The following is a 27,489-nucleotide window of genomic DNA, read 5'->3' as shown; positions in this document are numbered from 1 at the left end:
CATGCTTATTATTGGCAAGTGCAGCGGCAGTAGCTTATGACAGGTATGGAATGGTGCGACTTTGTTGTCTGTGCCCATGATGACATGTTTGTGCAGCGCATTTACAGAGACACTTCTGTGTTAAGCTCCCTGAAACAGAGGTGTGATTTGTTTTTCTTTTTTACATATCTGCCAAAATACCTCTCTATGCACAAGTAACTAAAGAGTGTTGAGGAAATGACTTGATGCATGATTTTACAAACATGTAATTTTATTTTGTAATGTCATCTGATTAAAAGATTTGTTTCACAATTATATATTTTTTGACAATTTCATTTAAAATTTATGTACAGCGAATAAGGACTCATTCTAAGGTTAAAACCAAAATTATTATTTCAGGTCATTATACAGTAATAAAAAACATTTTTAGATATTCCGTTACATTTCGGCCTGTCTAATTTTGCTTCTTCAGCATTAGAAATCGCTTGCCCAGGCTTTAACTAAGGGCCCGTTTTGGTATTTAACAAAGAGACAGGCTGCTGTGTAAAGCTGATTGATGCTTCCTGTGAGTCAAAGAGGCATTACTGTACTGAATATCTTGTGCTCCTTCACCCTTCGAATGAGTCGCTCAACATGGACTCTGAGTCTTGCAATAGACTGTGTTTTCCTGACCTCTGGCCCAGACAGTTGTGCTCTCTTTGACAGGAAGGTCGGTATGTGGACTTTGCAGGGCACACAGTCTTCCCCAAGGAAACCCTTATCCACCATTACAGCCATTGTTGGTTTTAGAAGAGACACAATACCAGACTGCTTAAGTATCTCCCTATCACTGATGGCTCCTTCATAGAGAGATGATACAAAGGTTATAGCACCATGAGGGGCCATCCCAATCAAGCCTTTGAAAGTGCAGTGAGATTTGTAGTTAGAGAATACCTCGCTCTGAAGGAGAAGAGAGTTTGGTGTTTGGCACCGCAGTTCAGTACAATCCAAAATCACTTGTGTATCAGAGTAAGACTGTAAAACATCTGGCATGTGAGCTTTGACAGTCTCCTCATCCATCCAAATGCCCACAGCTCCAAGCACAGTGTAGAGAAAGTTAGCCCATGTGTTGATTATGCGGTTTACAGTTGATTGGTGGATTCTGAATCTGTGGGCCAGATCCTTCTGCACCAGACCCAATGACAGATATGTCATAAAAAGGAAAAACTCATCCATGGGTTGAAGAGACTGAAATGAAGAAAATATATTTTATTTATTACTATTACACAAACACCATAACTGGCACAGAAAGTTTGATTGTAAAACAAAAAGATATCTTAATCATATTAAATGTTTCAGAATACATGTACCGTTGCATTGGCAGTGTGAGGAACCTCATCTGTCTTGGCTGCAGTCCGTCCTCTTGTCACGCGCACGATCTTGCCTGTTGCTGGCTCTATCTGCCTCCAAAAGGCCATTAAGTGGCCATGAGTTGCAAACCTGTGGGACATACAGTATTTAAGTAACTCCTTACTTTAATGTGTTACTAAATGTACAGATTTAGCATGTATTTATTATAGTGATAACTATAAATTAGACATAATTACATGCACCTAACCCTACAGTAAGTATATCTATTTCATTAATATTACTCAGTACTTAAATATAAAATTACACTAACAGGGACACCGTCAAATATAGTGTTATTCTCAACCCATATTTTATTTGATGGTATGTTAAGTGCCCATAGACCGTTTTAAAAAGCAGATTTATTAGCATCCTTGATGTAATTCCCATTAATACAACAACATATTATGAGATGGAATACAAATCCTAATGCCAGCGTTTACAGAATAATACACATATCGGTGTGTAACATATTCTGTCCTTTGGGACTTGCCATAGGCAAGAGAGGGATTGCATGAGATTACTGTTGTTGGTCACTCCTGCAGTACATATGGTTAGGTGAAGGAAAATTAATGTGTGCTTACCTTGTGAAAAACCTACTGTCATCATCGGAGGCAGCAAACCGCTCCAAACAGAACCTGCTACTGAGGGTTATCTCCTCAATTCGTTTTTGCAGCCTCGCTATTTCCGCACTTTGATCTTCAGTGTGGTCCAGGAACAAATCCAGGGCAGCAGGGCTCAGCACTGGAGCAGTAGTCGTGGTCCGAATATTCCACATCCATAGAGGGGGCTTCGGTATGCAAACCCAAACCCCAGTCCGTGGGGCTGGAAGACTGAAGTTGTTCCAATGAAAAAGCATCGGGACAGCTCCATTCTTCAGACGTCTGCGTCCGGTTGCCGTTTGCGGCTCGATCAGGTCTGTACTTTGGAAATGTCGGCTACACACTCTTGTCTGGTTTGTAACTGTAAAATGGTCTCGTCTTATATTAACTATACATCTCTTCTGTATTTCCTTGTCTTTAGGAAACGTGTGGAAACTGAGAAATGTGTTATATTTAGCAGATGCTGTACACAGCAGTGGTGGCTAGAGGTGCTGTCCTCCCGTCTTTGAAACGATACTTTCATACGTTTAGATGTCATTATATATATATTAGTTATTTTTATTTAAAATAAAGCAAATAAGCATAAACAAAATGAGAGGTTGCTGTTTTTGTGACTAACGTTGCTTTAGTGTATAGCCAAAGAGTATAGAAGCCCATATAAGTTCTCGGTATAGCAGCACTCTACGATCGGCGGAAGTATTCCAGCATCCTTAGATTTCACCGGAAATAGGTCATGCACCGCCGTGCATAGAGCCCATTAACGGAAATCCGTCGTAGCGACGGAGAACTTTAATCCCTTAGTTCTTAAAACAGGTTGTAAGGTATAGTTGCTTTTAGAGATTCAGCAATTTACCATTGGTCAGACTGCTACGTAGGAAATCTCTCTCACTTTCGATGTCCTTGCATTTATCCTCAAGGAACTTGATTTTAGCTTTTAAAAAAGCATTTTCTTCCTTCATTTTTTGTAGGGACACCTGCTGAGTTGGTGCTGTTGCTGATGCTCCTGATGGAATATATAATAATAAAAAACACTGTAAACACTGTTGCACTTTAACACTCTATCTAAATAGCTATATTATATCTATATTAGTCTCTGTGAGTAAACTAGAACATTTACTTGCCAATGGCGATGCTATTGCCAAGGTGTGAGATAATGCATGATGCATAATTAATTAAGTCAAGAATATGGTAATACAGTAATGTATTTAGAAGGAATTACAGGAAATGTATTTTTGTTTAATAAAAAACAAAAAAACAAAATTAAAGAATATGAAAGCTTTGATTAAGGAGATCCCATTAACTCTTTCCCCGCCAGCGTTTTTAAAAAAAGTTTCCAGTCACCGCCAGGGTTTTTTTACGATTTTTGCTCAAATTTAATGGCCTGCAGAATATTTTCTTCCATGAATATATGAAGATGCTATATATCAAAATAAAGATCTGAGCCTCTACTTTTAAACAATTTTTTTTTTTTTATCTTCATTTTTTTATTTTTTTATTGCCACTTGAACAGAGGTAGGTTTTGTCAAAAACACAACATTTTGGACAAAAAGCTGAGAAAAAGGCCTTTTTATCAAATAAGTGCATTTTCAAGCGGAATACATTCAGATGTCGTTTCCTTCGTATATAAAACCAAAAGAAATTTAAAATATAAATAAATGTAAAATATATCCAATTTAGGCACTATAATTTGCTTTTGAGTGGTACACAGAGTAACATTTCCCAGGATGTAAGGGGACACCACAACTTTTGCAGTAGAACGAGGTCTCCTTCCGCAACCCCTACAGTGCCACCATGTTGATGTACTTGACGCATCCGGCCTCTTCCTCGCTGTGTTCTACCTGTAAATAATTATATGAATAATTGGAATTACTTTCAATAAACAGACATACACACACATATATAAATACATATTACAAGGTGGTAAATGTGCACAAAGAGAGAAACAATTTGGCCATTACACGCTCATATTTACAGACAGCCACACATAAATGCATGCACTATATATACACAAATATTGTAGTTTATATATATATATATATACATACAAATATAGTGTATATATATATATATATATATATATACACAAATATAGTGTTTATATAGTGCAAATATATATATATCCCATAAAGATTTAACACTTTCTCAGATATGTTCTTATCTTGTCTTACCTCTATGCGTTCTGCCTCTGCCTCGCTGTGTTCTACCTGTGAATAATGATATGAATAATTTGAATTACTTTTAATAAACAGACCTAGATACACACACATATATATAAATACATATTACAATGTGTCAAATGTGCACAAAGAGAGAAACAATTTGGCCATTACACGCTCATATTTATGCACACAGCCACACATAAATGCCTGCACACTCACACACAAAAATTATAGTATATATATATATATAATTATTATTATTATTATTATTATTATTATTATTATTATTATTATTATTATCCCATAAAGATAGAACACTTTCTCAAATATTTTCTTATCTTGTCTCACCTCTATGCGTTCTGGCACCTTGGAACAACGAATGAGATCTTGGCCTTGAATGCGTCCACTCACTGTCCGAAGTATCACAGTCTGAATTGTCACTGTCCAATCTTCGACACACAGGTGAACTTTGTCTTCGTCCAGATCGACGGGTCTTTTTTTTTACAGTCTATGCGGGTGAATAATCTATCTGCGTCACGTCCATGACTAGAACTTTCTGAGACAACATCTGCATCTCTCTCACTGACTTCATCCCGATCAGATCCAGAATGATCAAATAATGAGTGATCGGACTCCGAGTCCATCAACACCTCCAGTACGTGATCAGCCGTAGCTATACCTCTGCATTTGTCTGTCTGATATTTTGACCTACATTCTCACTACTCCACTCATTCACGTTAGAGACGATCGCAGTCTGTTTCTTTGATCAAAAAGTTGCGTACTCTTTCAAAACATGCGCACTGGTCTTCCTTACCGTATACCACCTAAAAAACGGATACCCGGAAAATTCCGTGTTTGGCGTGGAAGCGTTTTTTCATAAAACCCGGAAAATTCCGTGTCTTTTTAATGTAGGGTTAATGTAGAAACAATAAATATTGGGGGTGTGACGAGATCTCATGCCACGAGATCTCGCCATATTAAAGGGATACTCCACCCAAAAATGAAAATTCTGTCATCATTTACTCACCCTCAAGTTGTTGCAAACAGTATGGTTTTTGGGTTTAGAGGAGAATAAAATCAAATGTGCAATTCAGACCTTTCCTTGATTTCTTAAATAACGAATTTGTATATTGCTGAATGAAATATTGACCCAGTTTTGCTAATAAACTTTAAATTGCCTCGCCAATTACTATTTGACCGACCTTGTCAACGAGCATTTGCTAATTAGGCCTAACTGTTACTACACGCATGTGCTGCTAATCGTATGATAATATCCATAGAACTTCAAATACATAAATTACCGGCAGTATCATCATCATTTTCCTCTACTAGGCGATTGGGTGGTACCCTTTTACGTGGAATTCTTCGATCAGCCATGCCTTCTCCTGCTGAACTTTCTGCCGAATCAGGTCGCCGTTGATCCAACGTCTTGTAAATAAAAATCAATTTCCGTCCCAACAGATGAACTCGACCGCCGTAAGTGATTCCTCCCCTTCAGTTACGTTGTCCCAATATGTTATAAAATTAATCACTGGCCTTACACCACTCATTCTCAAATCTTTTAACATTTTAATTATATTTTTAGATTTTCCCTTGTTTTTATTACCAGTTATAAAATCCATCTTTATGTTTTTGCTTAAACAAGACAGAACACTCGATTGTGGTTGGTTAGTAGGCACATCCGGTCAAATTTGAATTACTTACATATTTATTTACTTATTAAGGACTAATTAAATATTTTTCAGTTCAATTATTTAATATGCTTCCTGACCGTTTTAAGATGTAAAAAAAAAAAAAAACTTTTGTATCAATAAGTGTACATTACGACAGATGACATACAACAGATTTTTTTTTCACGGATAATCACGTGGGAAAATGCGCCTTCAAGGTTACGTCGTTATGTATAAGGACTGAGAGTAGCTATAGTCCAACAATGGGACTTTCAAGAAAGATTGTATCGCTCTGTCAGCACAAGGACATAAAAGGAAACAGAAAGTTAACTAAATGGCTTTTCAAAAAAACAAGCTAATGGATTCTACAAAGAAATGCAGACAATGTAAACGAAATATGAAATTGAGGAAGACACACAACAAAGATGGATACCTATGGTAAATATAGATCCTTAAGATCCTTTTTTGTCAGGTTGGTAGCCTAATTTAAATCTAAATGCTAAGTGTTACTGTACTTTTGTATTTTAAGGGTATGCAAACGAGGAGCACACAATGAAAAAGTGACAAAATCATGCATATCAGAATCAATTTTTGACAAGACCAAGTTGAGTTTACAAAATTGGATGACTTTTATATATAGGTAGGTGTAACAACATGCTGAATAACCTATTTTTGCCTTTTAAAGTTAAAACATTAATCTCTTTTTTTTCACACAAATATTTCACTATTGCTGACAGATTCTGTCAAGGATTACGTTTGCTGCAGGTCGACATGGTCCAGGATGGCATTGCTGGAAGCTCCGCCACCCTTACTAAAATGACCTGTAAACTGAGATTAGTCTGCAGGAAAGCCTTGAAGAAGTTCAAAAGGAAGACAGGACAACACATGGGGGGAAGAACGGAATTTGTTGTGATAGATGAAAGCAACTTCCGCCATAAAAGGAAGGTGGGATATCCTTTTAATTATTTTTTAAAGTGAAAACAAATAAGGTCGAACAACTTATATATATATACATTATATATATATATATATATATACATACATGGAGGCCAAAATTATTAGAACGGTGAGATTTTTTAATGTTTTAAAATAATTATTTTCTGCTCACCAAGGCATTACTTATTTGATCCAAAATACAGCAAAAACAGTAATATTGTGACATATTTTTACAATTAAAAATTATTTATTCCTGTGATCAAAGCTGAATTTTCAGCATCATTACTCCAGTATTCAGTGTCACATGATCCTTCAGAAATCAGTATAATATGATTATCTGATGATCAAGAAACATTTAAGATTATTATCAGTGTTGTGTAAAAAAAAAAAAATCATTATTATTTGATGAATAGAAGGATGTTCAAAAGAACAGTATTTATCTGAAATAGAAAGCTTTTGTAACATTATCACTACCGTTCAAAAGTTTTTGGTCAGTTCGAAAAAATATATATTTTTTTTTTTGGGGGGGGGGGGGGGGAATTAAAGAAATTAATACTTTTATTCAGCAAGGATACATTTAATTGATCAAAAGTGACAGTAAAACCATTTATAATGTTGCAAAAGATTTTAACCACAGGTTGAGGGCTTAAATTCCAACCACACAAATTCTTTGGAACTGTGTTTTTTGGAAACACCAAATCTTTGAACTGTGTTGGTAACAATGAATTGTTCAACCATAGTTGGTTAATGATGCTTTTGGGAAACAAACCAAACTGTGGAGCCACAAATAGAGAATAAAGGCATTAACATTAGTTAACTACATTGGTTGTCAATTAAACGATATCGCTGCGATTCAACTTGGAAATACTAGTCATTTACTTGTTTTTTGCACTTTTACCCCTGATTTCACAGACAAGGCTTAATCCTAGTCCTACTAAAATGCATGTTTGAGCTGTTTTAACTGAAAGCAACTTGCACTAGCATATCTTAATATATGTCAATGCCATTGATTTGTTTTGTTTAAGATGTGAAGTTATTGAAGTTGTTTTTTAAATTGTAGTATCGACAAGGAAGAGCTGGTCAGACATGGAGGACAAAGAAGTGGGTCTTTGGCATGCTGGCCATAAAGGGTCAAAGAAGACTGCCAATTTTGCGGCTTGTAGAACGGCGCTCCAGAAATCACCTGCTTCCCATCATTAGAAGACATGTTCGCCAAGGGTCAACCATTTTAAGCGACGAGTGGAGACCCTACAGAGCTCTATCAAGTCTTGGTTACACTCACTACTCAGTAAACCATAGCAGATGGTTTGTTGATCCATTCCATGGTGGACACACACAAAATATTGAAAGAGCTTGGTTAACCTACAAAAGCCAAATTTGGGGACTGAGAGGAAATAGGACAGAGCAGCTTCTAAAAGAACATTTGTCTTTTATTGAGTGGACTTACTGGCTGGGATACAAGCACACAGAAGGTCCTCTAGGATTAGAAGGCATTACAGCAATTAAATACTGTATGCTAGAAGGCAATAAATTGTTTTTTCCACTTCAGGCATCACATGGTTTTATGTTTATGTGAAGCTGTTACATTAAATGGAAATAGTACCAGACGCTTAATAAATAATTATAAAAAGTATAAATGTTAATAAAAGTTACTTGTTTCATGCCTCATGTTTAAAGCAATTTTTCATGATTTCAATGATTCATGATCAACCAAACACAAAAGTCATTTCAAGCGTTTGAAATTTTCGGTGAACTTTTAAATAGTATACTTTTAGAAAATTTCTTTAGAAGTATGTAGTAACACTTGAGTCATTACTAGTTAGTTCCCATGATCTTCACTTTAGAATACGGATCCAAATAATTAGTAATTCCTTTAGAAGTATGTAGCAACACTTGAGTCATTACTAGTTAGTTCCCATGATTCTTACAGTAGTTACTAATGAAAAGCCAATAAAGTGTAGAATCTTCTCACTCACAAGATATACACACACACACACACACACACACACACACACACACACACACACACACACACACACACACACACACACACACACACACACACACACACACATATATATATATATGAGAGCTAGGAGACATACATAAAAACATATTTTTTTGTGAGGTATGTTAAATAATAAAATCACTGTGTATGGTATTTGGATGGCTGATGACTGAATATGTTCCAGTACTCACCATGATTCTAGTGATTCAATGCCAGTCCTAAACAACCTTGTGTATTCATTTACAGTAGCAGTTAAAATGTTAATGTAGTGCTAGTCATTTGTCATGCATTGGTTATTGATTAGTTTTGCATGAATTATTAAACTTTTTCAGTAGTTCTCAGGGAAGCATTAAAATAATAGTAGTTATTGATTAGTTAATAGTGAACTACCACTTTCATCTGTGCTCTATTACTTACTAATTTGTTAATCAGATTTTATTTTTAGTTAATAGTAGTTACTAGATTGTTAATAAAAATGTTCAGTAGTTCTCTGGGAAGCATTTAAAAAATAGTAGTTATTGATTAATTAATAGTGAACTATCACTTTCATCTGTGCGCTATCACTTACTAGTTCGTTAATCAGAGTTTCTTGTTAGTTAATAGTAGTTACTAGATTGTTAATATTGTGTTACTCATTGGTTCTTGTGTAGTTATTCATTAACGAAGGAACCGTATTCTAAAGTGTTACCATTCTTTGTACAGATATTGTATTTAAATGTCAATTCAATAGGTCTCAGGGAATCTCTGGACTTCTTGGCAGTATTACGGCAATTTTCTTGATGCCAATTAGTCTCGTTCAATGTTGTTTGGCAGAGGAATAACGTATACCTTCTTCCTGGATTCAACCATGACACATTTGCGTTTCAATGACTCTGGATGGATGGCATACACTATATTGCACTCAGACACTTCATACACAAAGCTTGATGCAATATTAAGTGTTATGTCTCTGCACAGCTTCCTTCCAGACTTAACAAGCTCCTTGACCAAAACACAGTGAGTTGCACCAGAAACGACCAAATTCACAATTCTGACTAATGTGCCATTCTGCAACTCAACAACAGAGTTGATTCTTTTCTGTAGGCGGTTGTTTGTGTCAGAGTGATACAGTATTCCATTCACAATGAAACGGTTGTAGTAGGAGGCTTGTTTCACTCTAACACCTATTAAGTCATCTATTGCAACCATGTGTAAAACCGAGACATCTGTCTGTACTGATTTACCAAAAGCTCTGACATGGGCACTGATCTGAACTGATTTGTCAGTTGAACACTTTCTGCCTTGTAGTTCATAGAAAAGATCTTTGACATACTCATTAGCATTATGCATAACTGTTGCTCCTTTCTTTGTGAGACTCCTCTCCCTAAGGTACCTTTTCATTATTTGGACAGGGACATGAGTTGTGCCATTGAAATGTCAACAGGGTGCCGTTAAAAGATTCAAAGGAAAATGTGGATGTGGCCCACAATGGTCCCCAGTTCCTCACACTCGCAGCCAAGTGTGTCATGAGGTGCACATTAAATGACACATTAGCTGTGCCATTTAACCGCTGAAACTCCCTGACAATTTTTTTCAATACCTGCTCGGCTATCACCACCTCGGCCTCTCTGATCCTTTCTTGCAGTAGATGATATACTGCAAAAACTAAAAGGAAAAGATGATTACATTATTTTCTGGGGAGGATGCCATTTAAAACAGGCAAAGCATAAAACAAAAGAAACGTCCTCCACTCAGACGCCTTCTAGAACTTCCTTTCTTGCATAGATCGTGGTACTCTTGTGATCTCAGTTGGTGGTAAAAAATTTTTAAGCACTTCGTCGATCTGCTAAGTTTGGGTGCCTATGTACCAACCATGCTGATGGTTTGTGGAATCTAACCACAGAGAGGTCAGCTGTCTTGTAACTCCAAGGCATACACTATGCTGATATTCTGGAACAAAGCCTCGCACCATTTGAAATTTGTCTAGTTTCATTAGTTGACTTGGGCCTTTCACTCCCATTATGGGCTGCTGAGGTGTTGCATTCATGGCATTGTCAAAACATCTATACAAAGACAGGGTTCAGGAATAACATATGGATAGGAGCCTCCACCTCTGTGGTAACAGAAGTCACAGCCATAAATGCCATTAAACTGTTTCTTATTTTGTAGAAGTGGCCTTGCAACTGAATCTGCACTACATACAAGTGCATGCACCTTTGAAGTGCAACCATCTCCCCAGGTGATCCCATTACTTTGAAGTTCCTGTAGCTCTTTTACAAATGGAATTAGGAGCGTCTGTATATTAGGCTTGTTCTCTCCAAACCAAAGACAAGGAACACATATGTTGTTCTTCCTGTCTGTAGGGTGTAGTTCTATGATTTGGCACTGAATAGGCCATATTTGGCATCTAGAGCTTGTAAAAACAGGGATCCCATCACTGTTCCAGATCAGACTGATGTCATCATCACCTATTTCACCACTATCTTTCATCCTCCTATACTCCCCTCCACATTGCACATCACAAATTAAACCTGGAGTTGATGTATGTCTTTGGATTTTGATGTTGGGATTTTCCAGAATCTCTTTAATTTGCAAAGATAAACTGATAACCAAAAAATATGAACCCTTTTCTAGACTAGCATCCACATCAAATTCTGCCTCACACAGAACACACTGTGTCAAACCACATTCTTTTATTCCAATGTAATTTGAACACTGATGGCAGTAGAAATGGGGCACATACTCGCCATATTGGCCATAGGATTTATGGAAGAGATACGAGGTTGCTGGTATCAGTGCCGGGAAAAGTTCATGAAAAATCCGTAAAAGATGGTCCAGAGCAATCCCGGGTCAGGTTATGCCTCAGGACGTAGGCCATTAGAAGGAGCAAACTTTGACCTTTGGTAATTGGTGCTCCAGGGTACAAAAGGTCATCTCCACAATTTCCATCCTACAAAATGATACACTGAGAATGAAAAAAACATTCAGTACAATGAACAAAACATTCTCAAGTATTCAGGTTTATCATATCTTGTCAAGTTTCTAATCATTTACAAATGCCCAATATGAATGACACAGTACAAATTAACTTTGCTCTACTACCCGAGCAAAATCTAACACGAGTAAAAGATTATAATTATTTCTGACATGTTATTTGCTAAATATGATTACACATGAAATATATTCATTATTCCTTGTGTGTAGCTAGTTTTGGGTGGTCCAACACAGTATCTCAAATATTTTTTGAGTTCAAACATCAGACCATATAGTAAAATGCTACGTCTATCATCACTATGATCAATAATTTCTAGAATCTTGTGCCTTGCTGCACTCTTTGGGCATGGTTTTATGTAAGCCAGAGATCTCAATTCAGCTTTATTGTGGCCAACTGAGCAAAATTGAAGTGCCTGACAATAAACTTAAAGTCTTTGTTATTCTATTCTATTCTATTCTATGGCAGAGGAATGAAATTTGTTGTTCAGATTGTGTGCATCAAGTCATCATAGCAAATCACTCCGGTAAAAGATAAACTTAACGCACAAAGATGAACGCTGGCCTGTAAGTAATTGTAATCTTACCAGTGGCAGATTTGGGTTGGGTCTCTCAGCCTCTGGTCCTTGCATGGTCTGGTGCTCTCCTATATCAACCACATCGTCCTCAGCAGCTGATCCATTCTGAAGTTGGCAAAAAGTGTGTGGCAAGTTAGTCACTGAATCTGGTGTTATTTTGGCAACTTGCTCCAACTGCTCCACTCTGAAATTTGAAAAATGTGTGAGCTAGTTTGTTACGTTGTAGGAGTCAGTTCCTCTAAGTACAAAATACCAATAAACTAACACAGTGAACAAATGTGTATTACCTGTGTCCTGACCTGCATGTTTTTTTTTTGTTTAAATTCTGCACACTATTGCCACTAACCTATAGGTTACTACTACTAGATATTTTGTTGTACTACACTCTGCCCCATATTGTATTACACACACCCAAACACATATAGACAGAAACCCACTTTTTTGGCCATCCTGAACAATTTGGTGTATGATTTATGTGAATATCATACATTGTTCCATCATGAAGACTGACTGTTTTGTTATTACTGGACATAAGTTTCCACACAGACATCCGGTACAGACATGGGTTACTGGATAGTTCATTACATTAGGCTGTAGACTGGCACACAGGCATACTGCTGTCTACAGGAAACCATACAAATGTAAGTAATTCAACAATTGTTGGTCACATTGTTACAAAGTAAAAAAGTAAAGAATAGACAATTAGGCTATAAGGAATTAATTATGCATTGTCAGTGTCCTGACCTTACTGTCAGTTCTCTTCTGTTTTCCTGCTGTTGGCTGCAGTGGTGCATCATGGAGAGCTGGAGGCTGTAAGCAAAACAATTGTCACCATCCATGTCAGTGCAGAAAATAAAATCTACCCAAGTGTAATTAATCTTATATCAAGACGAAAACATGATTTTGGTATTGTTTTTAGTATGAAGAGACTTACTCTCTTGAAAGATAATTTTTACTTAATTTAAAAAGACTTTGACTTATTTGAAGGAGTCTTATCAAGACCAATTTGCTCAACGCACTGGGAGGCAAATTTACTTGTTTTCAGGATGAGACGTCTTAAGTCAAACTCTTCTTAAATTAAGTCAAATGATTGTACGAGAAAGAGCTAGGTAGGTCTGAAAACAATACCAACTACTTTTTTGATCTTGATATAAGTTTAATATCACTTGGTTAAATGTTTATTAGATAAGCAGTTTTTGCAGTGTGTCAAAGCAATTTGGGAATTAAGCTAGTTTTTTTGCCTTAAAACATTACACGTTGTAATCCATGCAATGTCATAATCATAAAAAAAATACTTTATATATGCTAGCTTACTTCTCTGTCATGACGTCCTAAAATTCTGTCAGGGACTTCAACACCAGTGCTGCAAAGGTACTGTTTGTACTGTTTATGTCTTCTGCCTTTTCCCTGAAACAAAAGACAATTTCAAGACAGTATAGCTAGCCTATAAGATGGTGGAGCTAGCCTACTACATATCATGAATATCAGGTAGGCTTTCTCCATTGCTTGGCCTGCTACCAGCTATTATCCTATTATTACCATTATTATTTATTATTAAGTTGGTTTGTGAAAGCCAACTTACTGAAATCCTATTTAAACTTATTATTATTCCTTTTCTTCTTCTTTTTCTTAACCAAAATTTTCTGACTGCTACTCCTCCTAGAGCTTTAACTCTACAAACTCCAAACTCGGGTCAGACCTTCAGACTGTTCTGACTTAGTGTGCTATATCTTTTCAGACTGATTTGACTTTCAGATTTCTTAAAAATTAATATTAAAAATCATAAAAATCCCATTGACTTTCATTGCAACAGTTCAAATTGAGCCAAGGCTACGGTGGCCCAGCAGTGTACAACACAAAAACTCAAATCTAAACTCCCTGAAGCCCAAGACTCAATTAAACTACCATTCTATATGTACTAATGAACTTATCTATCTATCTATCTATCTATCTATCTATCTATCTATCTATCTATCTATCTATCTATCTATCTATCTATCCATCTATCCATCTATCTATCTCTTTCTATCTATCTATCTATCTATCTATCTATCTATCTATCTATCTATCTATCTATCTATCCATCTATCCATCTATCTATCTATCTATCATCTATCCATCTATCTATCTATCTATCTATCTATCTATCTATCTATCTATCTATCTATCTATCTAATCTATCTTTCTTTCTTACTAACTAATCTATCTTTCTTTCTTTCTTTCTAACTAATCTTTCTTCTTTCTTTCTTTATTTCTTTCTTTCTTTCTAACTAATCTTTCTTCTTTCTTTCTTTCTTTCTTTCTAACTAATCTTTCTTCTTTCTTTCTAACTAATCTTTCTTCTTTCTTTCTGTCTTTCTTTCTTTCTAACTAATATTTCTTTTTTCTTTTTTTCTTACTAACTAATCTATCTTTCTTTCTTTCTAACTAATCTTTCTTCTTTCTTTCTAACTAATCTTTCTTCTTTCTTTCTTTCTTTCTAACTAATATTTCTTCTTTCTTTCTTTCTAACTAATATTTCTTCTTTCTAACTAATCTTTCTTCTTTCTTTCTAACTAATCTTTCTTTCTTTCTAACTAATCTTTCTTTCTTTCTAACTAATCTTTCTTCTTTCTTTCTTTCTTTCTTTCTAACTAATCTTTCTTCTTTCTTTCTTTCTTTCTAACTAATCTTTCTTCTTTCTTTCTTTCTTTTTCTTTCTTTCTAACTAATCTTTCTTCTTTCTTTCTTTCTTTCTTTCTAACTAATCTTTCTTCTTTCTTTCTTTCTTTCTTTCTTTCTAACTAATCTTTCTTTCTTTCTTTCTTTCTAACTAATCTTTCTTTCTTTCTTTCTTTCTTTCTAACTAATCTTTCTTCTTTCTTTCTAACTAATCTTTCTTCTTTCTTTCTAACTAATCTTTCTTCTTTCTTTCTTTCTTTCTTTCTTTCTTTCTTTCTTTCTTTCTTTCTTTCTTTCTTTCTAACTAATCTTTCTTCTTTCTTTCTTTCTTTCTTACTAATCTTTCTTCTTTCTTTCTTTCTTTCTTTCTAACTAATCTTTCTTCTTTCTTTCTTTCTTTCTAACTAATCTTTCTTTTTTCTTTCTTTCTTTCTTTCTTTCTTTCTTTCTAACTAATATTTCTTCTTTCTTTCTTTCTAACTAATATTTCTTCTTTCTAACTAATCTTTCTTCTTTCTTTCTAACTAATCTTTCTTTCTTTCTAACTAATCTTTCTTTCTTTCTAACTAATCTTTCTTTCTTTCTAACTAATCTTTCTTCTTTCTTTCTTTCTTTCTTTCTAACTAATCTTTCTTCTTTCTTTCTTTCTTTCTAACTAATCTTTCTTCTTTCTTTCTTTCTTTCTTTCTTTTTCTTTCTTTCTTTCTAACAAATCTTTCTTCTTTCTTTCTTTCTTTCTAACTAATCTTTCTTCTTTCTTTCTTTCTTTCTAACGTCCTGGTTGCGTATGCAACCCACCGTTCCCTGAAGGAGGGAACGGAGGACGTAGTCGACGCGACTGAAATGGGATCACGCTAGGGAGCCTATCGTCTTCGAGTATTATTGAACGAGCCAATACACATTGGCGTGCGAGATTTGCATCTCACACTCCGCCCCGCAGCGCGGGTATAAATACGGAAGTGGATGCACGCACCATTTGCTTTTCGCTGAGGAGCCGAGCGTAACTCGGAGTCAGCGGTGGTCCAGCGGTAGTGGCAAGGGGACTACGTCCTCCGTTCCCTCCTTCAGGGAACGGTGGGTTGCATACGCAACCAGGACGTTCCCTTTCAGTCGATAACGTCGGACGTAGTCGACGCGACTGAAATGGGATCAACCATTGAACACGCCACTAACGCTGCCACCTTCCAGTGCCTAGACAAAAGCCTTCTGATCCTCCCGACGTTCTAGCGGAAAAGGACAGGGCTTAGGCCAGGAAGTCGCTGCTGTTCCACAAGACCCACTCAGTTAGACTTGGTAACACTGGGAAAGCGTGCCCAACATTGGAAGGAAGGGACGCTGCGGAGCCCAACCAACCCGAAAGGGGGGGGGAAATACACATATGAACTGGGCGGAGAGCCGGGTAGTATAACATATGGAATGTCACTGGGGTGGCTCCAGCCTAGAGAGGGGGGAGACACACCAATTTACAGTGACGGCAGGACTCTGCCAAGGGAAAGACACGGGCTCACCTTGGGGAGCCGTATCGTGGAAGAATACACATATGGGGTCGCCGTAGGGACCGCAACATATGGACCCAGCCTAACACAGGTTCCACACTGCATACGAGTGGTAGGCCTAACACCAGACGTTCCGCCACGTCCGACGTCGGGGGGGGTACGGAGGAGCTCAACAGGTTCCGGACAAGGGAATTCCACCGGAGCGAAATGGCGCACGTATCCGGTCCGTAAGAGGGGAATGGCGCAGCAAGCCGACACTGAACCGGGGCTCACGGTGTTACTGGCTTCTACGAGAAGAGAGCACACGGGAAGCAACCGGCTCGACACGTAGGCTATAGAATCTAGCAAACGTATTAGGTGTCGCCCAGCCCGCAGCTCTACAGACATCTGTCAGCGAGGCACCCTGCGCCAACGCCCAAGAAGCGGCAACACTCCTTGTGGAGTGAGCTCGCAGTCCGGGGGGACAGGGTTCACCTTGGGACTCATACGCCAAGATGATGGCATCCACTATCCAGTGGGCCAACCTCTGCTTGGAGACAGCCTTTCCCTTCTGCTGACCTCCATAACAGACGAAGAGCTGCTCTGAGGTCCTAAAGCTTTGCGTTCTGTCCACGTACAAGCGCAGGGCGCGAACGGGGCAGAGAAAAGCCAGGGCTGGGTCTGCCTCCTCCGGGGGCAGCGCTTGCAGGTTCACCACCTGGTCCCGAAAGGGGGTGGTAGGAACCTTGGGCACATATCCAGGCAGGGGTCTCAGGATAACGTGAGAGTTAGCCGGCCCGAATTCCAGGCACGATTCGCTGACCGAAAATGCGTGCAGGTCCCCTACCCTCTTGATGGAGGCCAAAGCAAGTAGGAGAACTGTCTTTTGGGACAGAATTTTTAACTCTGCTACCTGCAAAGGCTCGAAGGGCGGTCTCTGCAGTGCGGTTAGCACCAGAGATAAGTCCCAAGAGGGTATAGAGGGGGGGCGAGGCGGATTCAACCTCCTCGCTCCCCTCAGGAACCTGACGATCAAGTCATGCTTCCCCAGGGATTTCCCGTCTACTGCATCGTGATGTGCGGCAATAGCGGCGACATACACTTTGAGGGTGGAGGGGGACAGCCGACGCTCCAAAGCCTCTTGCAGGAAAGAAAGCACGGAAATGACCGAACACCTTCGGGGGTCTTCTCCTTGAGAAGCACACCACTCAACGAACAGTTTCCACTTCAGGGAGTAAGCAAGCCTCGTAGAGGGGGCTCTCGCTGACGTGATGGTATCTACGACTGCCTGTGGTAGACTACCTAAAACCTCCGCGTCCCGTCCAGGGACCACACATGGAGTCTCCAATAGTCTGGACGCGGGTGCCATATGGTGCCCCGTCCCTGAGAGAGTAGGTCCTCTCTCAGAGGAATAGGCCAGGGAGGAGCTGTCGAGAGGAGAAAAAGTTCGGGGAACCAGGTTCGGTTGGGACAATAAGGGGCAACTAGCAAAACCTGCTCCTCTTCCTCCCTGACTTTGCACAGTAGTTGTGCAATAAGGCTCACTGGGGGAAACGCATACTTGCGGAGGCCCCGGGGCCAGCTGTGAGCCAGTGCATCCGTTTCGAGGGAATAAAACAACTGGCAATGGGACGAGTCCGGAGAGGCAAACAGATCTATCTGTGCGGCCCCGAAGTGGTCCCATATCAGCTGGACCGCCTGGGGATGGAGCCGCCATTCTCCCGAGGCCACAATCTGTCGTGAGAGCTCGTCGGCGGCACGATTGAGCAGGCCAGGGATGTGAACGGCACGAAGCGACCTCAGATGCTTCTGACCCCATAGGAGGAGGTGGCGGGCGAGTTGTGACATGCGGCGGGAACGTAGACCACCTTGGCGGTTGATGTACGCAACGGCCGCAGTGCTGTCCGTCCGGACCAGTACGTGCTTGCCAAGCAGCGTCGTCCTGAGGCGTCTCAAAGCAAGGAGTACTGCTAACAACTCGAGGCAGTTGATGTGCCAATGCAGGTGGGACCCCGTCCAGGTGCCAGCTACTGCATGCCCGTTGTACGTGGCCCCCCAGCCAGTGTTGGAGGCGTCTGTGAAGACCACAGCATGCCTGGACACTTGTTCTAGGGACACACCGGCCCGGAGAAACGAAAGGTCCGACCACGGGCTGAAGGTTTGGAGGCAGGCCGCGGTGATTCTCACAGGGAGCGTGCCTCTCCGCCACGCCCACCTCGGGACTCGGTCGCGAAGCCAGTGCTGGAGTGGTCTCATATGAAGCAGGCCGAGCGGCGTAACTGCGGCTGCGGCTGCCATATGCCCCAGGAGCCTCTGAAACTGTTTCAGAAAAACCACTGTTCTGCCCTTGATAAAATTCAGGCAGTTCAGCACCGACCGGGCGCGATCCTCTGTGAGGCGCGCCGTGTGTTGGACCGAGTCCAGCTCCAAACCGAGAAAAGAGATCCTCTGCACAGGGGCGAGTTTGCTCTTCTCCCAGTTGACCTGAAGACCCAGCTGGCTGATGTGCTGGAGCAGCAAATCCCTGTGTTCGCATAACAGCTCCCTAGACTGAGCTAGTATCAGCCAGTCGTCGAGATAGTTGAGAACGCGAACGCCCTGCTCTCTCATGGGAGCGAGGGCTGCCTCCGTAACTTTCGTAAAGACACGGGGTGACAGGGCCAGCCCGAAGGGTAAGACTTTGTACTGATACGCCTGACCCTCGAACGCGAAACGCAGGAATGGCCTGTGTCGCGGCAGGATGGAGACATGAAAGTACGCGTCCTTCAGGTCGATCGCTGCAAACCAATCCTGGGGACGGACACATTGGAAGATGCGTTTCTGCGTCAGCATTCTGAACGGGAGCTTGTGAAGGGCCCGATTCAGGACTCGCAGGTCCAGGATTGGTCGTAACCCACCCCCTTTCTTGGGTATAATAAAGTACGGGCTGTAAAAGCCGGCCTTCATATCGGCTACCGACACCGGCTCTATCGCGTCCTTCGCCAGCAGGACCGCGATCTCCGCGCGCATGACAGGAGCAGATTCGCTCGACACTGAAGTGTGGCGAATGCCACTGTACCTGGGCGGACTCCGGCGGAACTGAATCGTGTAGCCGAGCCTGATGGTACGGAGGAGCCAGCCGGACGGGTTGGAGAGCACTTTCCAGGCCTCGACGAACCGAACCAGGGGGACCAAGGGTAACACAGGCATACCCGGGGTGGGGCAGCGCGGTGGAGGGCAGGGACCCGGCTCGGAAGGCCCGTGGGCGGCCCGAAGCGGGGTCTGAGTGAGCCGTGCTGCACTTACCTGTCTCCACGGGGCAACAGAGGACGGGAGAGAAGGCGGATGACCGGGTCCTCGACCGCCTCGTGTTGCGGGCTGGCGAACAAGAGGGGGCTGGGGGGAGCAAGGCTGTTCCACAGGGTCGCAAGCCGCCAGCCTCGCCCTCTTGGGACCCAGGGACGGAGAAATTCGCTCTTCTGACAATTGGGGTACCACTGGACTCCGGAGAACCAATGGTGGAACGGTAACCATCTGAAGAGCTAGTCCCTCCATCCCTGGGTGGCCTGTCTCAGGAACGTTTCTTACACTCGCCCCCTGGCTGGGCGGTGACTGAGACAGACTGGGCGGCCTGCCTGCTGCTGGTTCTACGCTGGGGCCTGGGTGAAGGCTGTTGCGGAGACCCCGCGGAACCGGAGGCAGCGGCAGGGGGGCGCCCTCGGTGACGAACGGGCGGAGGGACTATCTCCGGCGGCAGGGTGGAGGCAACAGCGGGCCGCCGGGATAGGGTGTGTCGGGGAGCCTCCGTCCGAACCTGGGTGGCAGAGAACTGTTGGGCGCAGCTCTCCGCCACGTCGCCGAACAACCCAACCTGGGAAATTGGGGAGTCCAGGAACCGAACCTTGTCCGCATCCGCCATCTCAACCAGGCTGAGCCAACGATGGCGTTCCTGGACCACCAAAGTGGACATCGCTAGACCGACCGCACACGCCGCGACACTCGTACCCCGGAGGGCGAGGTCAGTGGCGGTGCGGAGCTCACTCACGAGCGCCCGGTCCAAACTACCCTCGTGCATGTCCATGAGTGTTTTGGCCTGGTAGACCTGCAACAACGCCAAGGCATGCAAAGAGGAAGCGGCTTGCCTGTAAGCTCTGACCGCCAATCCTGACGCGAACTCACAGGCCCGCGAGGGGAAACAAGGATCCCCCACCCAGGATGCAGCGGCCGTTGGACATAAAAGAGTCGCAACAGACCGCTCCACTGGAGGGATAGCCTCATAACCCTTCACCGCTCCTCCGACAAGGGTAGTGAGGGAGGAAGAACTACTCAAGTCGTTTTCAGCAGTAAAAGGTGCCGTCCACGACCAAGTAAGCTCTTCATGCACTTCGGGAAAGAAGGGCACTGGGGCGGCGTGCTGAGAACCAGCACGGCCCGCCCCGAGATACCAATCATCCAACCGAGACTGAACAGGACACGGTGGAGGGTTCCACTCGAGCCCGACAGCCTCGGCGGCCCGTTTCAGCATAGCTGATAACTCTGGATCCGGCTCGGGCAACATTGAACTCCCGGAGGGAGACAACGCAGCCGAGTCGTCATCTCCAGACATCAGCTCACCCTCCGATGCTGCAATCGACATCCTGTCCCCCAGGGGAGCCCCGAGTGGAACCGCTGGCCCACCCATTACAGATGGACCAGCAGATAACACCGGAGGCTCCAATGGTAGCAGTGGAAGGGAGGGGTGAGGAGCCCACAGGGAATGGTTACCGGGCGGGACATCCAACACTACCCTCCGGTCACCCATCCCATGCAGCACCCGGGGGTGGGGCATGGCAATGGGGACTCGCTCTCCGCGGACGAAGGCGAGTCTCGCCCTCAACACTGCGACAGTCATGTTCCCACAGTGAAAACATGAGCTGTCCACAAAAAGCTGCCTCAGCGTGCTGTAAGCCCAAACACGTGATACAACAATTGTGACCATCAGAGAGAGACAGGGAACGACCGCACCCAGAAACGCACGGGCGGAATGACATCTTGAAAAAGACGCAAACGCACCCGTGTTGCTCTTTTAGGAAGTGAAAACCTCTCACCAGTGCCGGAGCACACAGGGGAATGACCGCGGCAACACTGACACAGGAATGGTGCACCCTGTGCCAGTGAAGCACTCACTTTCTCGCCCTCAACCGACCGTCAGACAAACAAACACAAACAGAAATTTGGTTGCTGTGAAAACAGCAGTTGAGAGCTTGAAGCTCGCGATCACCGCTGCACTCGCGCTGTAACCACCGACACCAGGAGAGACTTCCCAAAGAAGCGCCGACACACTCGCTCGTTGTACAACAACACTCTTCAGATCCAGACATGAAGCTCGGCTCCGAAGCGAAAGGCAAATGGTGCGTGCATCCACTTCCGTATTTATACCCGCGCTGCGGGGCGGAGTGTGAGATGCAAATCTCGCACGCCAATGTGTATTGGCTCGTTCAATAATACTCGAAGACGATAGGCTCCCTAGCGTGATCCCATTTCAGTCGCGTCGACTACGTCCGACGTTATCGACTGAAAGGGAACTAATCTTTCTTTCTTTCTAACTAATCTTTCTTTCTTTCTTTCTTTCTTTCTTTCTTTCTTTCTAACTAATCTTTCTTCTTTCTTTCTAACTAATCTTTCTTCTTTATTTCTAACTAATCTTTCTTCTTTCTTTCTTTCTTTCTAACTAATCTTTCTTCTTTCTTTCTTTCTTTCTTTCTTTCTTTCTTACTAATCTTTCTTCTTTCTTTCTTTCTTTCTAACTAATCTTTCTTCTTTCTTTCTTTCTTTCTAACTAATCTTTCTTTTTTCTTTCTTTCTTTCTTTCTTTCTTTCTTTCTTTCTTTCTTTCTAACTAATCTTTCTTCTTTCTTTCTTTCTTTCTTTCTTTCTTTTTCTTTCTTTCTAACTAATCTTTCTTCTTTCTTTCTTTCTTTCTTTCTAACTAATCTTTCTTCTTTCTTTCTTTCTTTCTTTCTTTCTAACTATTCTTTCTTCTTTCTTTCTTTCTTTCTTTCTTTCTAACTAATCTTTCTTCTTTCTTTCTAACTAATCTTTCTTTCTTTCTTTCTAACTAATCTTTCTTCTTTCTTTCTTTCTAACTAATCTTTCTTCTTTCTTTCTTTCTTTCTTTCTTTCTAACTAATCTTTCTTCTTTCTTTCTTTCTTTCTAACTAATCTTTCTTCTTTCTTTCTTTCTTTCTTTCTAACTAATCTTTCTTCTTTCTTTCTTTCTTTCTTTTTCTTTCTTTTTCTTTCTTTCTAACTAATCTTTCTTCTTTCTTTCTTTCTTTCTTTCTTTCTAACTAATCTTTCTTCTTTCTTTCTTTCTTTCTTTCTAACTAATCTTTCTTCTTTCTTTCTTTCTTTCTAACTAATCTTTCTTTCTTTCTTTCTAACTAATCTTTCTTCTTTCTTTCTTTCTAACTAATCTTTCTTCTTTCTTTCTTTCTTTCTTTCTTTCTAACTAATCTTTCTTCTTTCTTTCTAACTAATCTTTCTTCTTTCTTTCTAACTAATCTTTCTTCTTTCTTTCTTTCTTTCTTTCTAACTAATCTTTCTTCTTTCTTTCTTTCTCTCTTTCTTTCTTTCTTTCTTTTTCTTTCTTTCTTTCTAACTAATCTTTCTTCTTTCTTTCTTTCTTTCTAACTAATCTTTCTTCTTTCTTTCTTTCTAACTATTCTTTCTTCTTTCTTTCTTTCTAACTAATCTTTCTTTCTAACTAATTCTTTCTTTCTTTCTTTCTAACTAATCTTTCTTCTTTCTTTCTTTCTTTCTAACTAATCTTTCTTCTTTCTTTCTTTCTTTCTTTCTTTCTTCCTTTCTTTCTTTCTTTTTCTTTCTTTTTCTTTCTTTCTTTCTAACTAATCTTTCTTCTTTCTTTCTTTCTTTCTTTCTTTCTAACTAATCTTTCTTCTTTCTTTCTTTCTTTCTAACTAATCTTTCTTTCTTTCTTTCTAACTAATATTTCTTCTTTCTTTCTTTCTAACTAATCTTTCTTCTTTCTTTCTAACTAATCTTTCTTCTTTCTTTCTTTCTTTCTTTCTTTCTAACTAATCTTTCTTCCTTTCTTTCTTTTTCTTTCTTTCTTTCTAACTAATCTTTCTTCTTTCTTTCTTTCTTTCTTTCTTTCTAACTAATCTTTCTTCTTTCTTTCTTTCTAACTATTCTTTCTTCTTTCTTTCTTTCTTTCTTTCTTTCTTTCTAACTAATTCTTTCTTTCTTTCTAACTAATCTTTCTTCTTTCTTTCTTTCTTTTTCTTTCTTTCTTTCTTTCTTTCTTTCTTTCTTTCTAACTAATATTTCTTCTTTCTTTCTTTCTTTCTTTCTTTCTTTCTAACTAATATTTCTTCTTTCTTTCTTTCTTTCTAACTAATATTTCTTCTTTCTTTCTAACTAATATTTCTTCTTTCTTTCTTTCTAACTAATCTTTCTTTCTTTCTTTCTAACTAATCTTTCTTTCTTTCTTTCTTTCTTTCTAACTAACCTTTCTTCTTCAAAATCAAGTAATTATGCTCAAAATATTATTTTATTCAGCTAATGCCCATTTGGATCGCACTTAGTCTGGAACCTCACCCTTAAGCAAGTCAAACTGGAGTAAGAAACTCAGAATTACTCAGAGGTCCCCATCCGAGACCTGTCTCTCCGGTGTGGCCAGAAGGTGCTGGAGGTGTCCCTGTGGCGGGACGAGGCCCTGGTCGAGCTCAGCCTGGGGGATCGTGTTGAGATTTCCTACCTCAGGGCGACTCTCAGACCTGCGGCCAAATTCAGCACATCCAGCTATTCAGCTGTGGAGGTACACAACACTATGCCTAATTATTCTCTAATTGGTCTTTCTGCATCTTCCTACACTCCTGAGTGTGTATCAAGTGGAAATACATTCTTTTAACGTCTTATACATTCATTGGTAATAATTTTTTATATTGGTAACACTTTAGAATTAGGCACTATTAGTTAATATTAATGCGTTGACTATAAGTTACCTAACAATGAGCAACACATTTGTTACAGTACTTGTCAATCTGTGTTACACATAATGTTAGTTAATAAAATAAAACAGTTCCAAAACTTTTACTTATATAACGTTTTAGTAAATGTTGAAATTAGCATTAACAAAGATAAATAAATGCTTCAGAAGCATTTTTCTTGTTAGCTCATGTGGTCAACTAACATTAATAATATGAAATGTAATGACTCATGTCTATTGATATATAATGCCTTTACTGAGACTGTTCATGTTATTACATTTCAGAAGACTGCAGCTGAGCCGGTGGAGGTGGAGGTCTCCATCATCGGGGTGTTGGAGGGAGACGGAGGAGTCACAGTTCTGCTGTCTGACAGCTACGAGGAGTTCAGTGTCCCTGCAGCTCTACACCTCGACATCACTGCAGAGGACCTGCCCATAAAGCTGAAACTGACACACAGCAGTGGTGTAGTGCAGAGCACTGAACCGTTGGAGGAGCTCATGGAGGACGTTTTGGAATCAATTTGAATTTTTTGTTGTTGTTTTTACTAGTTCAATTTTTATTAGTTTTTTTATTGTTCATGAATTGTTAATTTTACAGTTCAATAAAATGTGTTTTAATACATTTTGCTTTAAGTGTTTTTATTATGCATTCCATAAATGTAAATTAAATAATCATTAGCCTAAGTCTGATGCATTTTATCACCTCCCTACCATAAACATAAATCATAAATGCTTAATGTTGCTCTGATCTTAATGCTACCAAGTATGTTAAAAATACTTAGCATTAATTAGCATTAAGATCAGAGCAACATTAAGCATTTATGATTTATGTTTATGGTAGGGAGGTGATAAAATGCATCAGACTTAGGCTAATGATTATTGAATTCTTCATTCCTTATACGACCTTCTAGAAAAAAAATGTAGTCTTAAAGATCGTACAAGGAATAAAGAAATAGAAGAGAGTAATTCATTAGAAAACATTAATTCATTATAACAGTTAATTGTATATTTATATAATACTTATATAGAGAAGTAATGTGCACTAATTTATTAAAAGAATAACAAATAGTGATTTTTTTTTTTTGTGGAGAGTTTAGCTTCAACCCTAATTAAACACACCTGATCAGCTAATCAAGTCATTCAGGCTTATTTTGAAAACTGTGTGTGTGTGTGTTGAAGCAGGGTTGGAACTAAACTCTATAGGGCTGTGGCCCTCCAGGAACTGAGTTTGAAGATATTTGCCAACAATAATTCAAATTAGGTGTTGATTACCCACAGACAAATTTTTAAGAGCAATTTTTAATATTACCTATTATTAAATATGCTGTCCTTTCTGTCAAATAGTTTGATTTAACCAAATATAAATGGCTTACACAAAGTATTCAAATTATATATATATATATATATATATATATATATATATATATATATATATTTATATATTTATATATATACAGGCCAATTAACCTATATTAAAACGGAATTAATTTTAGAGTAGGGCTGAAATATTAAATAAAATAAATATCATTATAGTCGATTATTGCTCATGATATTGTAATAATGATTGATGTCGATTAAAAATACATTAAACATTTTAAGGCCATCTTGTATACCTGCCAAGTCAACAACCGTTTATGAATTAGTTAATTGGTTTTTACGCATTTGAAAATCAAGACATTGTTATTTTATAAGCATGAAAAACAAAACGATTATAAATTAATATCTTACCTGCATCTGATCTGCGGTTTCTGACGAGAGAAATATCAGTATCACTCGTGTCGCGCGCATTGACTTGAGCTGAACACATGGCGTGCACGTGGTAAAACTCCCGCAAATCCGCAGTGTTTTTATTCACCAGTAACTAATCTAAACGGATTGGGTATTGCATCATGAGCTCACCAGAGACGTGTATGATTGGTTGTAATGCTCAACACTGGGGAAAATGGTATAAAAGAGTAGTGCACGTGAGCATTAGTTTAGTTAGTTAATCTCCCTGTGTGTGTGTGTACCATATATAAGTGTAGACTGAATATAATATGGGCATAGTGTGCGTGACGTCACACTTTTAATTCATTTTCACATTTCACATTAGTGACAGTCGTAAAATATTTATTTTGATTGTGTAGGGGGGATTTTTTTACCCACATGTCTTGAATATGCACTTTTGTCCATTTTGGAAGGAGCAGGGCAAATTGTGTCTCATAATAGCAGTTTAATTTCCTCCTTATCTTCACCTTGGTTACTGTGCAACGCGCCTCCAGGGCCACATTAGCTGTTCTTAAAATATACATTTCCTATTTTAACTAGTGTTGAAATAAATATACATGTTATGATGAAGATTTTAAAATATGCTCACATTTAAACACGAATCATTGTTATTACTGTTTAGAAAAGTTTTTGTCATGGAGTTTTGCGGGTTACCGTCGTGGTGACGAGTGGATCCTGATGTTAGCCAATTACTGCGTATGCGTGACAAATAAGCCACATTTTCAGTAAAGTGAAGCTATCTTCTCAAAAGATCTGATAACTAGTGAAAAGCTTTGTCTGCAGATTGAAATGTATGAAACTGGGTTATAAACGACTTATTTCTTTGTTTGGCATGTTTAAGCTGCCTGATATCACACGCATCAAAGCCAACTGACCAATTCCATTAGTTCTGTTGTTGGAAGCTTCACAAAGCAAATATTATAGGTGGATTATTACAGACTGTTTGTGTCTCGTCGTGTTTACCACCTCATCCAGTACAAAAAGTTATTGCAATGGTTTCTTGCTTTTTGACGCCTCCTGTACAGAACTGTGGCTAATGAGATTTCTATTTCCCAGAATGCTTTGCACGGGACATAATCGGAAGAGATAATGTTTAATTTATTTATCTTCGTGTTTTTAAGACAAATAAATTAAGGAGAAAGCTTGTTATTATAGTTTAATGTTGTATTGAGTTGGGATCCAGAGATGTTTTTGTTTTTGTGATGGAGTTCCCATCGTGGTGACGAGTGGAGCCTGCAGTTGGGCGGAGAACAGGCGCTGAACAGATTAAGCTGTGGTATTTATTGAGGGTGGAGGTGTCCAACATCGGTGTGGTGGAGGAGTCACAGT

General features: G+C 39.9%; 1 protein-coding gene and 1 long non-coding RNA gene across 2 annotated transcripts; both read right to left on the bottom strand.

Moving 5' to 3' along the window:
* Nucleotides 1-335: 335 nt before the first annotated feature.
* LOC143718482 (uncharacterized) lies at nucleotides 336-2,162 on the bottom strand. The gene is made up of 3 exons (XM_077209542.1): nucleotides 1,950-2,162; nucleotides 1,329-1,458; nucleotides 336-1,206 (listed from the first exon to the last, which is right to left on the bottom strand). Exons 1-3 carry the CDS (start codon nucleotides 2,141-2,143, stop codon nucleotides 550-552), a joined length of 981 nt encoding a protein of 326 aa, XP_077065657.1. The 5' UTR covers nucleotides 2,144-2,162; the 3' UTR covers nucleotides 336-549.
* A 1,440-nt stretch (nucleotides 2,163-3,602) lies between these two features.
* Nucleotides 3,603-4,613, bottom strand: LOC143718481 (uncharacterized). Its single transcript, XR_013196393.1, has 3 exons — nucleotides 4,475-4,613; nucleotides 4,136-4,171; nucleotides 3,603-3,805 (listed from the first exon to the last, which is right to left on the bottom strand). It is a non-coding gene; the product is annotated as an uncharacterized LOC143718481 (long non-coding RNA).
* Between the last annotated feature and the right edge of the window lie 22,876 nt (nucleotides 4,614-27,489).

This window comes from Siphateles boraxobius, unplaced genomic scaffold, assembly GCF_051911475.1.
Source record: "Siphateles boraxobius isolate OS27281-9 unplaced genomic scaffold, OSU_SipBor_1 61, whole genome shotgun sequence".
Taxonomy (NCBI): Eukaryota; Metazoa; Chordata; class Actinopteri; order Cypriniformes; family Leuciscidae; genus Siphateles; species Siphateles boraxobius.
This window is presented reverse-complemented; position numbering and strand designations above follow the sequence as displayed.

Excerpts from the sequence above, each read along its gene's own strand:
- LOC143718482 (XM_077209542.1), bottom strand. The coding sequence starts at position 2,143 with ATGTGGAATATTCGGACCACGACTACTGCTCCAGTGCTGAGCCCTGCT. Across the intron at positions 1,459-1,949 it reads GACAGTAGGTTTTTCACAAG|GTTTGCAACTCATGGCCACT; the intron begins GTAAGCACACAT and ends TATGTCCCACAG. Across the intron at positions 1,207-1,328 it reads CTCACACTGCCAATGCAACG|TCTCTTCAACCCATGGATGA; the intron begins GTACATGTATTC and ends TCTTCATTTCAG.